At 35.2% G+C, this 13,220-nt stretch overlaps 1 protein-coding gene across 1 annotated transcript in view; it reads right to left on the bottom strand.

The window, feature by feature from the left end:
• C12H1orf141 (chromosome 12 C1orf141 homolog) overlaps positions 1-13,220 on the bottom strand; it is a 36,177-nt gene that overhangs the window by 9,538 nt on the left and 13,419 nt on the right. The window contains exons 3-4 of the mRNA XM_072730615.1: positions 6,395-6,507; positions 1,976-2,043 (exon numbers count right to left, since the gene is read on the bottom strand). Coding sequence (XP_072586716.1) covers positions 1,976-2,043; positions 6,395-6,507 — 181 coding nt within the window. The remainder of the gene's footprint in view (positions 1-1,975; positions 2,044-6,394; positions 6,508-13,220) is intronic.

Raw genomic sequence — 13,220 nt, 5'->3', positions numbered from 1 at the left:
AGTACTACATAAATGTTTGGTATTATTACCATTCTCCACAAGAAAAAAAAGGAAGGCAACTAGAATATTCAGGAAAAAATACAGAAGTGTACAGGACAGTCAAGTTCTCAATATGATGTAGACTGACAAATGGCATTAGTTTTTGAGTAACTGATGGAGAATAAGATAAAGGAGTCTTTGTTTTTACATTTTACCCATTGAGAAGAATCGTAATCCTAGTACATTACTTTATTCTACAACGAATGATTATTTGCAATATCATAACAGCATAGATACTGTTTGTGGTTTTGACTTATAGAATTAAGCTATAGACAAAACATGATGGCTTAATCAGAGTTGCAAAATTGACCTCAAAACAATGTCAAAGATATACTTGACTTCAGGACAAAGGTGTGGAGGAGAGCGGGAGAAAAGGATAGGACAGCTAAAGTCTTCATCTTATGTAAAGGGGAATCAGGAGTTAGTGACTGAAGTTAATATAAAAGAAAAATATTTAGATATTTTATTTATCAGTACAAAAGTGAACAATAGAGAAAGCAAAAAAGTAACTATCAAAGATCCAGAAGGAGGGGCACCTGGGTGGCTTGATCTGTTAAGCATCTACCTCCAGCTCAGGTCATGATCCCAGGGTCCTGGGATCAAGCCCCACATTAGGCTCCCTGCTCAGTGGGTAGTTTGTTTCTCCCTCTCCCTCTCCCTCTGTGCTCTCTCTCTTAAATAAATAAATACAATCTTAAAAAACAAAAACAAAGATTTAGAAGAAAAAACAAGGGGAGAAGTGTAGGGTAGTATAAATAAGTTAATTCAAATCTGTTTTACTGATTATTCAGTAGATAATATTTAAAGTAGATAAATTAAAAAAAATAGTACTAGAAGCTCATTTTTTAAAATTATGGAGTTAATTATAAGAGGAATTACACCCCACACACCACACCCCACCCCTGGCAAAGTTAAACATGGTTACGTTTGAAAAGGGGAAATTAGAACAACAAATATGGGATGGAGGTGCTTTGTGTTCTTATTAGCTTTCCTGTATTATTTAATTTTTTAAAAGTCAAATGAATATTTCAATTTATTTTTTTAAATTAAAATGTTGCATGTTTTCTAAAAGATGCTAATAAATTTATTGTAATAATTATTTAAAGATTGTATTTATTTATTTGAGACAGAGAGAGAAAGCATAAGTGGGGAGGAGGGTCCGAGGGACAGGGAGAAGCAGACTCCCCACTGAGCAGGGAACCCCATACAGGGCTTCATCTCAGGACCCCGAGATCTTGACCTGAGCCAAAGGCAGATACTTAACCCACTGAACCACCCAGGCACCCTGCTAATAAATTTATTATTATGAGTAAACTTGTGATGTTACAATATATATATCTTGAAAGATTTTTGTTAAACATGAACCTAAATAAAACATGTTGTCAAACCACTATGTTGTACACTTAAAGCTAATGTAACATTGCATATTATAGTACAATACTTCAATTATACTTCAGTAAAAAAAAAAAGTCAGTATTGTTGGTCCCAAACCTGTTTATGGTAATTATTACTGTAATTATATACTTTAAATAACCATAGCATGCTCAAAAAAAAAAAAAAAAAACAGTCTTGGATACACACGAGAAGATTACAAATGGATACATATTTTCATATTTTAAATTAAAATGAAATATTTGTTATGCATGCATAGTTTTTTTATGATGTCCTGTTTTAACTGACTTTATGATAATTTCTTCCTTATCATATTCGATAAATAATTTCTGCTGTATGGACTGTCAGGCAAATAATATATTATTTTTTGCATTTTCTCTGTACATAAAGTTTTAGTAATATCAAAGATGAAATCACTTTAAAATTTTATGTTTTTGAATCCTAAAATACATTTGAATTTGGGATTTATAGAAGTATATGTAAAATTGTTAGTGTTAATCTGAATTTCTTCCAAGTAATTGTTAAGTGGACAAATTTAACCTACCTCAGCTGTGTCCTTAAGATAAAGAAAAGGTCTAAAAGATCTTGATTTCAGATTTTCTTTCACTGGCTCTAAAGAAACAAATCCAAACATAAATGATATTTCCATACTATTAGACTACTTCTAATTTTACTATCAATAAACTATTTCTCTACTTCTAGCAAACTTTTTAGAAATGTAATTTGATAAACTTAGGTGCTTACATATTACCTTTACATTTTCAAAGCTAAATGTATCCTAATTTGCTTTTAAAATGAGTTTCTATTAATAGAATATAACTTTTAGTTATTTATTTCTGACTATTATCAAACTATGGGGGTCAGAACTGGGTTTTGCATTCTGCAAATATATATATTATTTGGTTCCAGAGATTTACAGGTAGAGAGGAATTTTGCCTCAGGAGGAATCATACCTTTAGTCTCAGTCATGTCTAATTTGGATAATACTTAGATAAGACTCTGGGTTTTAACAATAACATAAAAGTCAGATGTCAGTAAAATAATTGAAGTGTTCTAAGATCCTTTTATTGTCTAGAATGAGGGTAACACTAGATTTTAAAAGGTTGCATATTGTAATTTCTAGAGTAATCATTTAAAGAATAGAAACAGAGTATATAACTTCCAAATTAATAAAGAGGAAAAGTGAAACTTAAAAAATTCAATCCTAAAGGAAACATGAGAAGATAGAAATATAAAATCAACTGAATAAATAAAAAAACAAAATAAGATAGCAAAGATAAATCTAAAGATATCAGTAATTAACTGTAAATAGACTAAGCACTCCATTTTAAAGCAAAGATTACCACAGTAGATTTTAAAATTTAATAGTATGATATTTACAAGAGATAAATCTAGATTGCAGTGTTACAAGAAGGTAATAAAATGGTGGAAAAAGATATGGTAGCCAAAAGAAAGCTAGGGCAACTACAGTAATACTGGATAGTAAGACAATTGCTTTATAGTGAAAAAGGGTTCAATTCACTAGAAACATAATAATTCTAAATTTTATGTAACTGATAACATCATCTAAACTACATTTAAAAATCCATAAATCAAAATTTTACACTACAAGGAAAAATAGAAGCCTGAAATTTCTCATTGGCAGAATAAGCAAACAGGAAAATCAATAAGGATATAGAGAGTTAAAATATACAGTGAAAAAATTTGACCTAAAAGACATATACAGAACATTGTACTCAACTACTATAAGATATACAGTATTCTCAAGCACATCAGAGCATTTGCAACAATTTACTATATATTGAGTCATGTTAACTAATTACATAGGACTGAAATCATATGGAGTATATCCTCACACAACCCTGTCATTGTGCTAAAAAGTTATAGTCAAAAGATAATTAGAAAAGTTTCAAATGTTTTGAAAGAAGACATATGCTTCTAAATAACGAACGGGTCAGAGAAAAAAATCATAATGGAAAATAGAAAATATCCATGATATTCTTGGATAACAAAGTTGGAAGTCTTGCTCTATCAGATTCAAGAGTTATTTTAAGCTACATAAACTAATGTGGTATAGTATTAATGATAAATAGACAAATAAATAGAATAAGAGCCCTAGAGCAAAGAGCCCTGAGCATTAGGAAAAGAATAGCCTTTTAAATTACATAAATAACTGTATATTCACATGAAAAAAATTATATTTGACCCTTACCTCACTCAAAATTTAATTTTGGGTAGACTTTAGGCCTACATATAAAAAGAAGAATTAATATATTTTATAAGATAAATAGGAGAAAGTCTTCATGACCACAAAGTAGAGAAACATTTCTTTTTTTTTTTAAGATTTTATTTATTTATTCATGAGAGAGAGAGAGAGAGAGAGGCAGAGACACAGTCAGAGGGAGAAGAAGGCTCCACGCAGGGAGCCCGACATGGGACTGGATCCCAGGTCTCCAGGAGGATCAGGCCCTGGGCTGAAGGCGGCGCTAAACCGCTGAGCCACCCTGGCTGCCCAACATTTCTTAAATATGGTACAAAAAGTACTAATCAAATGGGGAAAGATTTGGTGTATTTGACTTTATTAAAGTCAAAGAACGTCTGTCTATCAAAAAGGCACCAAAGAGTGAAAAACAAAACAAAACAAAACAGAGAAAAGGGAAGATATTCACAACACGTAAAACCAACAAAAAACTAGTAACCAGAATACATAAAGAAATCTATAAGAAAAGGACAAAAACTGGGACACCTGGGTGGCTCAAAGGTTGAGCGTCTGTCTTTGGCTCAGGTCTTGATCCCGGGGTGCTGGGATTGAGTCCTGTATCAGGCTCCTGATTCTCCCTCTGCTGATGTCTCTGCATCTCTCACGAATAAATAAATAAAATCTTAAAAAAAAAAAAAAAAAAAAAAAAACGGAAAAGAAAAGGACAAACCTACTTTTAAAATGAGGTAAGGGGCATGTGGGTGGCTCAGTCAGTTAAGCATCTGACTCTGGCTTGGGTCATGTTCTCAGGATCCTAGGATCAAGCCCTGGGTCAAGCCCTACTTCAGGCTCTGCACTCAGTGGGGTGTCTGCTTCTCTTTCTCCCTCTGCCCCTCCCCCTGCTCATGCGCGCTCTCTCTGAAATAAAAAAAGAATCTTTAAAAATAAAATGAGTTAAAGCTCAGGTGATTTCCAAAAGTGTAAATTTAATTGATCAACAGTCTTACAAAAAAGTTCTCAAACTTACTGGTAATCATGGAAATGTAAATTGAAACATAATGATATACTATTATGTATACTAATATAAAAATTGAGCAATTTTGAATGTTAACAAGAAAGCAGAACAAAAAGAGCTCTCACAAATCTGATAGGAGTACAAATTGGTACAAATACTTTGGAAAGTTTGCCAATATTTATGATAGTTGAAGATAAGTATATTTGGCAATATAAATCCTAGATAGACACTCTCAAGAAAATTTTACAGCAGGATGCATAAACAAGAATGTTTATTCATCATTGTAATGGTCGACAAACTAAAACCCAAAAATTTCATCAGTAGAATAGATAAATTGTGATATACATTTGATCCTGGAACAACATAGGCTGAACTACCTGAGTTCACTTACACATGGATTTTTTTGATACAGTATAGTACTCTTATGATTTTCTTTTTTTTAAGATTCATTTATTTATTCATGAAAGACACAGAGAGAGAGAGGGGGCAGAGACAGGCAGAGAGATAAGCAGGCTCTGTGTAGGGAGCCCGACATGGGGCTCAATCCTGGGACTCCAGGATCATGCCCTGGGCCAAAGACAGATGCTTAACCGTTGAGCCTCCCAGGTGTCCCATGATTTTCTTAATAACGTGTTTTCTTTAGCTTATTTTATTATAAGAATATGGCATATAATACATATAAAATATGTGTTTATGTTATTGGAAAGTCTTCTGGTCAACAGTAAGTTATTAGTTAAGTTTTGGGGGAATCAAAAGTTACATGTTGATTCTTAACTGTGCAGTGGATTCAGTCTCCCTCACCCCCATGTTGTTCAAGGGTCAACTGTACACTATTTTAATGATGGAGAAGATAAATTAAGAGGAGAGACTGAAGAGTAATAGAGTAGGAAAACAAGAATAGGAGTTCCAAAATCCCAAAGAAGAGATTAAGAAGGAGGGAGTGATCAACCAACTATATTTATATTGAGAAGTGGAAGAAAATGAAAACAGAAATATTATTTGGACTTAGCAGTGGAGATCATTGATACTCTTGATCAGAGTCGCTTCAGTAGATGGTGGAGGCAGAAATCAGGCTGGAGTTGTCTGAGGTTTGAACAAATGTTGAGGAAATAGAGACATTGTATGTAAACAAATCCTTTGAGAATTTAGATGATGAAGTGTTTCAGAGAAATGAATCAATATGGGGCAATGTGGAGTCAAGGAGCCTCAATCAAAGGGGCAGTGAGAATGATTCAATTGCGTGGTTCTTTGATAATCACAGAGAAAGAAAAACAAAGGCAACACAAAACTCTAAAATTCTCTGAACTTTTGCAGGGCTAGTTCCTAGCTTAGAGATTCCTTAAATTTTGAAGAAAGTAAATTCCTTTACTTTAATCTCTGTAAAGTAAGTTTTTATTAAGCATGATGCCCATAGTTAACTGATTTCTTTTTTTAACAGTGACAAGAAAACTCAGTGTTGACATGAAGGAAACTCAGATATTTTCTTTCTAGAAAAATAAACATAAAAATGTATTCTTAATTTGTGACTTCTAGATATTGTCCATTCTGATATTTAACATATCTTAGGAAATTCTTCTGTATAGCTTACTGAAATCTTTCACACTGCAGTTATAAGCCATATACTTTCAAGCAAATTCTTTCAACAGAGACATCAAATCATGGAGAACTTTTAAGAAACACATTAATAAATAATAAAGTATATAATAAAAGCACTCATTAATAAAGAAGCATGTTACACAGAGCATTACCTATTGACTTGCTTTCTTGAGTTCTTATATCTGTTGGTACAAAGTGTGGTTCTAAATTTAACTTTCCAAAATCACTCTTTCTAGGTTCAGGCTCATTTTTGAAGCAGATATCTCTAGAAAAAATAAAATTAATCTAAATTAAAAGAATCAGAAAAATCTATGGAACCAATCTAAAAAATTAATTTGGAGAAATGTGGTTAAGTCCCAGTTATATAGATCAGATGTTATTGAAGTTAATAATATTATAATACAAAATGTGAAAGAATGGGACTGAGCCAGAGCTGAGAATATTAGTGATAATCACTTGAAGTAGAGACAGATAGGAAGCTGCTGTTGTCATAGGATTGAGGGCACTCTAGAAAACTATAGTTCACAAGCTGATTAACCCTTTAAAAATATTCTGGAAATACATTAAATGAGATATTGGGGACATTGTCAGATCTGAGTTAAAGTCATGGGACACAGTTAACAATCAGTTCAGATACCAAAATAGTAGACTAGACTCCTAACTCTGGGAAATGAACTAGGGGAGGTGGAAGGGGAGGAGGGCGGGGGGTGGGGGGAATGGGTGACGGGCACTGAGGCGGACACTTGACGGATGAGCACTGGGTGTTTTTCCGTATGTTGGTAAATTGAACACCAATAAAAATTAATTTGTAAATAAAAAAAAGAAAAAAAACAAAATAGTAGACTAGATAGGATCACAGCATTTATTTATTGTAAAGGAAAAATTTCCCCTAAATCCTTTAACTGACAATATAATGAAGTTAATACTATTATATAATTCATGTAATACTATTCGTCTAATACCATTCTGACCACTAAATGCTGGAAAAACCCATGACTCAGTCTTCCAAACTCAGACACTCACCTTCAGTTGATATCATCCCATCTCACATCTTTACATATTATCTATAGGCTGATGTCCCCCAGATTTATAATTATTATTTATAAGCCCTCAAACTCTTCCCTGAGCTCCTGATTTATATATCCAACGGCTACATGACTTCTGCAGTTAGCTTTGTTATAGACATCTTAAACTAAACCCATTCAAAACCACATCCTTGCTTTTGCTTCCTTCCCAATCTATTCCTCTTTGAGGTTTCCCCAGCTCCATTCAACCAGAAGTGTAGGCCAAAAACTTGACAATATCTTTGATTTCTCTTTCTCTCATTCCCCATTCCCAACTGTCACCAAACCTCACTAGATCTTTCTTAGAAACGCATCCCAATCTACTTCTTTCCGTGTTACTTCTACTCTAGTCCAAGACACCTTCATCTCCCATCTGAGCTACTTCCATGTGTCTCTCACCTTCTGTTGGCTTTCTCTGCTATCACTCATCCTCTATAGTCTATTCCTAGTGCAACCATGGTGGCACCCTTAAAATATAAATGTGATTGCCATTTCCCTCCAATTATTTCCTACTAGACTCAAAGTTCAAAATTCTCACTCCAAGACAGAAACTGTCTCCCCATTTTTCATGTTTCTAAGTAGAGGAACTTCCATTAAATGCCCTTCCAGGCCTCTCTCTGTGCACTACCCCTACCCCCGCCCCCCCCCCCCCCCCCCCCCGCCCTGCCCTGCCCTGCCCTGGAAGCAAAGTGCTGTTTGGTTTAAGGAAGCAACTTAAGCTCACATTTCAGGACCATAGTACTTGCTCATCCCTCTGCCTGTAATACTCTTCCTCTAGCTATTGCTAAGGGTTACTCCCTTAAGTTATAAGAGTATTTTGTTAAGAGTACTCAAATTTCCATCTCTTCAGAAAGGTCTTTTCTGTCCACTTCTCTATCTAAAATAGTAATCCCTATCAATCTTAATTCCATTAATTTACTCTATTTTTCTTCACAGCATCTATCACTAGTGGATTTATATTATATATTCATTTGTTCATGTAGTTTAATATCTGTCTCCTCACCTTATCCCAAAAGATAAATTGAGGGCAGAGTTTGTTTTGTTCACTGTTGCATACTCAGCACCTAGAACAGTGACTGGCGTACAGTACATGTGTAATAAATGTGTTGAGTGCACAAATTGTTCTGGTAAATTTTATTAAACTTTCTTATAATCTTATAATTCCAATGAAATTTTAGTTTATTCTCTTTGGGTTTTTCAGTAAACAATTATTTAATCTTCATAAAATAATTTATCTGTTCTTTTCAAAACATTTATATTTTTGTCTTATATTCTAATTTAATATCATTGGCAAGCGCTTCTAGAAGAGTGTAGGATACTAGTGAGAATGGGCATCCTTCTGCTTCTTATTTAAAAGGGAATGTGTTAAGTGTTCCACCCCAAGCATGATGTTGGCTATACACTCTCATTAAGAAGATATTTTTTTTAGCCTTATCTTACTAAGGCATTTTTCAAATACATTTGCAGAATATATAGAGGTGTTTGGATATGGATATCCTTATGGTGAACCAAAGAGCATGGACTTCAGAGTTGGACCTTACTTGCATCTTGACTCTATGTGAATTTCTGCAGAATATTGATTTCCTCTGAATCTCAGTCCTTCACAGGCCAAATGTGGGTAATAACTATCTTACAGGTTAGTGTAAGAATTACGTAAAATGAAGTCTAGAAAGTGCTTAGCAAGTGTTCATGATATAGTAAAAGGTCAGTGAGTAGTACTTTTTACTATTCCCAAAATTTACTCCACTTAGTCATAGTAGAGTAATGTTTATTTAATATAGTGTTAGATTCTACTTTGTTAATATAGTAAGTTATTGAAAGGCACTTATCCTGTTGTTTTAGAATGGATGACCAGATGATTTTTTATCTAAGGCTGAGTAAAAGGAACAAAAAATAGCCTGTATTCTACAAAGACCCACCAATATTTGGGGCCATTCTCCTCAAGGAGCAGAAAACTGTAGTGGGGTAGGGGGTGCATATCAGAATTATCTCATTGACCTCATAGAGTTGGCTGTGGCTTTCCCCTCTCTTTTCAGTGTCAGAGTGAGCAGAGATGCTTAGGGTTTCCCAAGGAATCACTTACAAAGACTGACTCCTTCAAAAGGCAGAGGCTGACATCTCATTTCTCAGCTGCACATCTGTTAGTAGACTTATGGATTTGCCTTATGTCTATCTATATAAAAACAAATTTGCAGAGTGGAGTGAGAAGGAGAAATCACAGCACACTGTATCCCATTGTGTGGCATGGCAAGGATGCTTGAGTTTCTGAGGGGGAAAATGGACATTGAGGTTGTAACTGGGCTTGGGCCATTTTGTTGGTACCTCACATAGATTGCTGACTGGCAGGCTAGTGATCCTTAACAAAAGAAGTTGTGACATATACGAGAGAGAGTAAGAGTTGAGGATGAAAACAAAAAGTAAGAGTTGAGGATGAATTTGAAAAGGTGTGGCTGAAGGAAGCTCTCTTCGGTTAGGGAACTGGTCTGTCTGAGCCACTGTCACCTGTGCCTCATTAAAGAGCTAGGCTCTTTTTTGTCTTCTTGCAACCAGATGATTGTAAGGACTGTAAGGATTACAATTTCTGGAGGGCAAGCGCTATGTCTAATATAAAAATTCTGTGGCTCTTCTTCCCTTGGGACAAACACCACCTACCATGCCACCACCAAGTGCCTAACACAATGCTTACTACATAAGCACATAGGAAAAGCTTTTTTTTTTTTTCAATTAAGATATATTTGACATATAACATTGTATTTGTTTTATGTATACAACATAATTATTTGATATATGTATATATTGTAAAATGAACACCACAGTAAGTCTAGTTAATATCCATCATGATACAGAGTTAAAAACTTTTCTTTCTTATGGTGAGAACTTTTAAGTTCTACTCCTTTAGCAATTTTCAAATATGCAATATAGTATTGTTGACTATAGTCACCATGCTGTACATTATATCCTCAGTAATTATTTATCTTGTAAACTGGAAGTTTCTGTCTTTTGACCATCCTCACCCATTTCACCAGGAAGGCTTTTTTTGACTAGAATAGGCTGGAGGATGACAACTGAGAAAGAAGATGGTAGCAGTAGATAGGTAAGTAAGAAACATTGTCTTTTCCTTCTCCCTCCTCTCTTGCTCCCATAGAGGGCTGGGGGTGACGTTGGGAGGCACGGTGCTGTTTATACGGCATGGTTATTGAATGTTTAATAACCTTTTCTCCAAGTGTAGTTCCAACATGAATGTTGATTGATAGTTTTATTTACTTTAAAGAATAACATGAAAATTAAAAAATAAAGACATTGGAACTTCACTCCTTCATCAATGACATAAGCTACTTTTTTCTGAGCCAGATAATTTTTGAATATTAGAATATATCCTCAATTTTGTGTGCTATTCAGAGTATAATGGCTACAGGCAAGACAAACTTTGAAGTTTAGTCTTCATCAACATTTTCTCCCTCACTTTCTTAAATCTAGACAAATAAAAAGTCAAGCCCCCATTTGTAATCTTTGTTAATATTTGTGGCATAAATACACACATAATTGACTTCAAGCTACTGATGGGACATTGCTGAATGTGGAATTGGAAAGAAATATGTAGTAATGTGATAATTATACAGTAGTTCCACCATATGGATATAATAAATGAAAATGATTTAAAACACAGATAACAGTAAAATGTAGTAAAAGAATTAGAAAGGGATGGGGATCCCTGGGTGGCGCAGCGGTTTAGCGCCTGTCTTTGGCCCAGGGCGCGATCCTGGAGACCCGGGATCGAATCCCACGTCGGGCTCCCAGTGCATGGAGCCTGCTTCTCCCTCTGCCTGTGTCTCTGTCTCTGCCTCTCTCTCTCTCTCTCTGTGTGTGTGTGACTATCATCAATAAATTAAAAAAAAAAAAAGAAAGGGATGTATTTGAGTATGTCTTTGTTTTTATTATGTCACTGAAATTTTAGTTTACTTAGTTTAACTTTTAATAATAACTTAGCCATTTCACAAAATTCCTGAAAATTCAATAGTCAGCTCTAACAAATTGGTAGGAGCTGGTTCTAGTACACCGATTTTCCCATGCAAGAAGCAGAAAAGATTAGAAGAAGAAAGAAGCGGAGGTGTGCTAGCATAGCTCCTGTGATGTCAATAGACTGGCTAGACAGGGTAGAGAAAGCTTCAAGTAGCATGTGGATCAAAATACCAAATTGGACAGACTTTTGTTAATTTTTTTATTATTTTTTTTGGATAGACTTTTATTTTATTTATTTATTTATTTTTATTTATTTATATTTTTTTAAAATTAATTTTTATTGGTGTTCAATTTACCAACATACAGAAAAACACCCAGTGCTCATCCCGTCAAGTGTCCACCTCAGTGCCCGTCACTCATTCCCCTCCAACACCCGCCCTCCTCCCCTTCCACCACCCCTAGTTCGTTTCCCAGAGGTAGGAGTCTTTATGTTCTGTCTCCCTTCCTGATATTTCCCAACATTTCTTTTCCCTTCCTTTATATTCCCTTTCACTATTATTTATATTCCCCAAATGAATGAGAACATACACTGTTTGTCCTTCTCCGATTGACTTACTTCACTCAGCATAATACCCTCCAGTTCCATCCACGTTGAAGCAAATGGTGGGTATTTGTCGTTTCTAATTGCTGAGTAATATTCCATTGTATACATAAACCACATCTTCTTTATCCATTCATCTTTCGATGGACACCGAGGCTCCTTCCACAGTTTGGCTATTGTGGCCATTGCTGCTAGAAACATCAGGGTGCAGGTGTCCCGACGTTTCATTGCATCTGAATCTTTGGGGTAAATCCCCAACAGTGCAATTGCTGGGTCGTAGGGCAGGTCTATTTTTAACTCTTTGAGGAACCTCCACACAGTTTTCCAGAGTGGCTGCACCAGTTCACATTCCCACCAACAGTGTAAGAGGGTTCCCTTTTCTCCGCATCCTCTCCAACATTTGTGGTTTCCTGCATTGTTAATTTTCCCCATTCTCACTGGTGTGAGGTGGTATCTCATTGTGGTTTTGATTTGTATTTCCCTAATGGCAAGTGATGCAGAGCATTTTCTCATGTGCATGTTGGCCATGTCCATGTCTTCCTCTATGAGATTTCTCTTCATGTCTTTTGCCCATTTCATGATTGGATTGTTTGTTTCTTTGGTGTTGAGTTTAATAAGTTCTTTATAGATTTTGGAAACTAGCCCTTTATCTGATATGTCATTTGCAAATATCTTCTCCCATTCTGTAGGTTGTCTTTTAGTTTTGTTGACTGTATCCTTTGCTGTGCAAAAGCTTCTTATCTTGATGAAGTCCCAATAGTTCATTTTTGCTTTTGTTTCTTTTGCCTTTGTGGATGTATCTTGCAAGAAGTTACTGTGGCCAAGTTCAAAAAGGGTGTTGCCTGTGTTCTCTTCTATGATTTTGATGGACTTTTGTCTCACATTTAGATCTCTCATCCATTTTGAGTTTATCTTTGTGTATGGTGAAAGAGAGTGGTCCAGTTTCATTCTTCTGCATGTGGATGTCCAATTTTCCCAACACCATTTAATGAAGAGACTGTCTTTCTTCCAATGGATAGTCTTTCCTCCTTTATCGAATATTAGATGACCATACATTTCAGGGTCCACTTCTGGGTTCTCTATTCTGTTCCATTGATCTATGTGTCTGTTTTTGTGCCAGTGCCACACTGTCTTGATGACCACAGCTTTGTAGTACAACCTGAAATCTGGCATTGTGATGCCCCCAGCTATGGTTTTCTTTTTTAAAATTCCCCTGGCTATTCGGGGTCTTTTCTGATTCCACACAAATCTTAATATAATTTGTTCTAACTCTCTGAAGAAAGTCCATGGTATTTTGATAGGGATTGCATTAAACGTGTAAATTGCCCTGGGTAACATTGACATTTTTACAAT

The sequence above is a fragment of the Vulpes vulpes genome, chromosome 12 (assembly GCF_048418805.1).
Source record: "Vulpes vulpes isolate BD-2025 chromosome 12, VulVul3, whole genome shotgun sequence".
In the NCBI taxonomy this organism is placed as follows: Eukaryota; Metazoa; Chordata; class Mammalia; order Carnivora; family Canidae; genus Vulpes; species Vulpes vulpes.
This window is presented reverse-complemented; position numbering and strand designations above follow the sequence as displayed.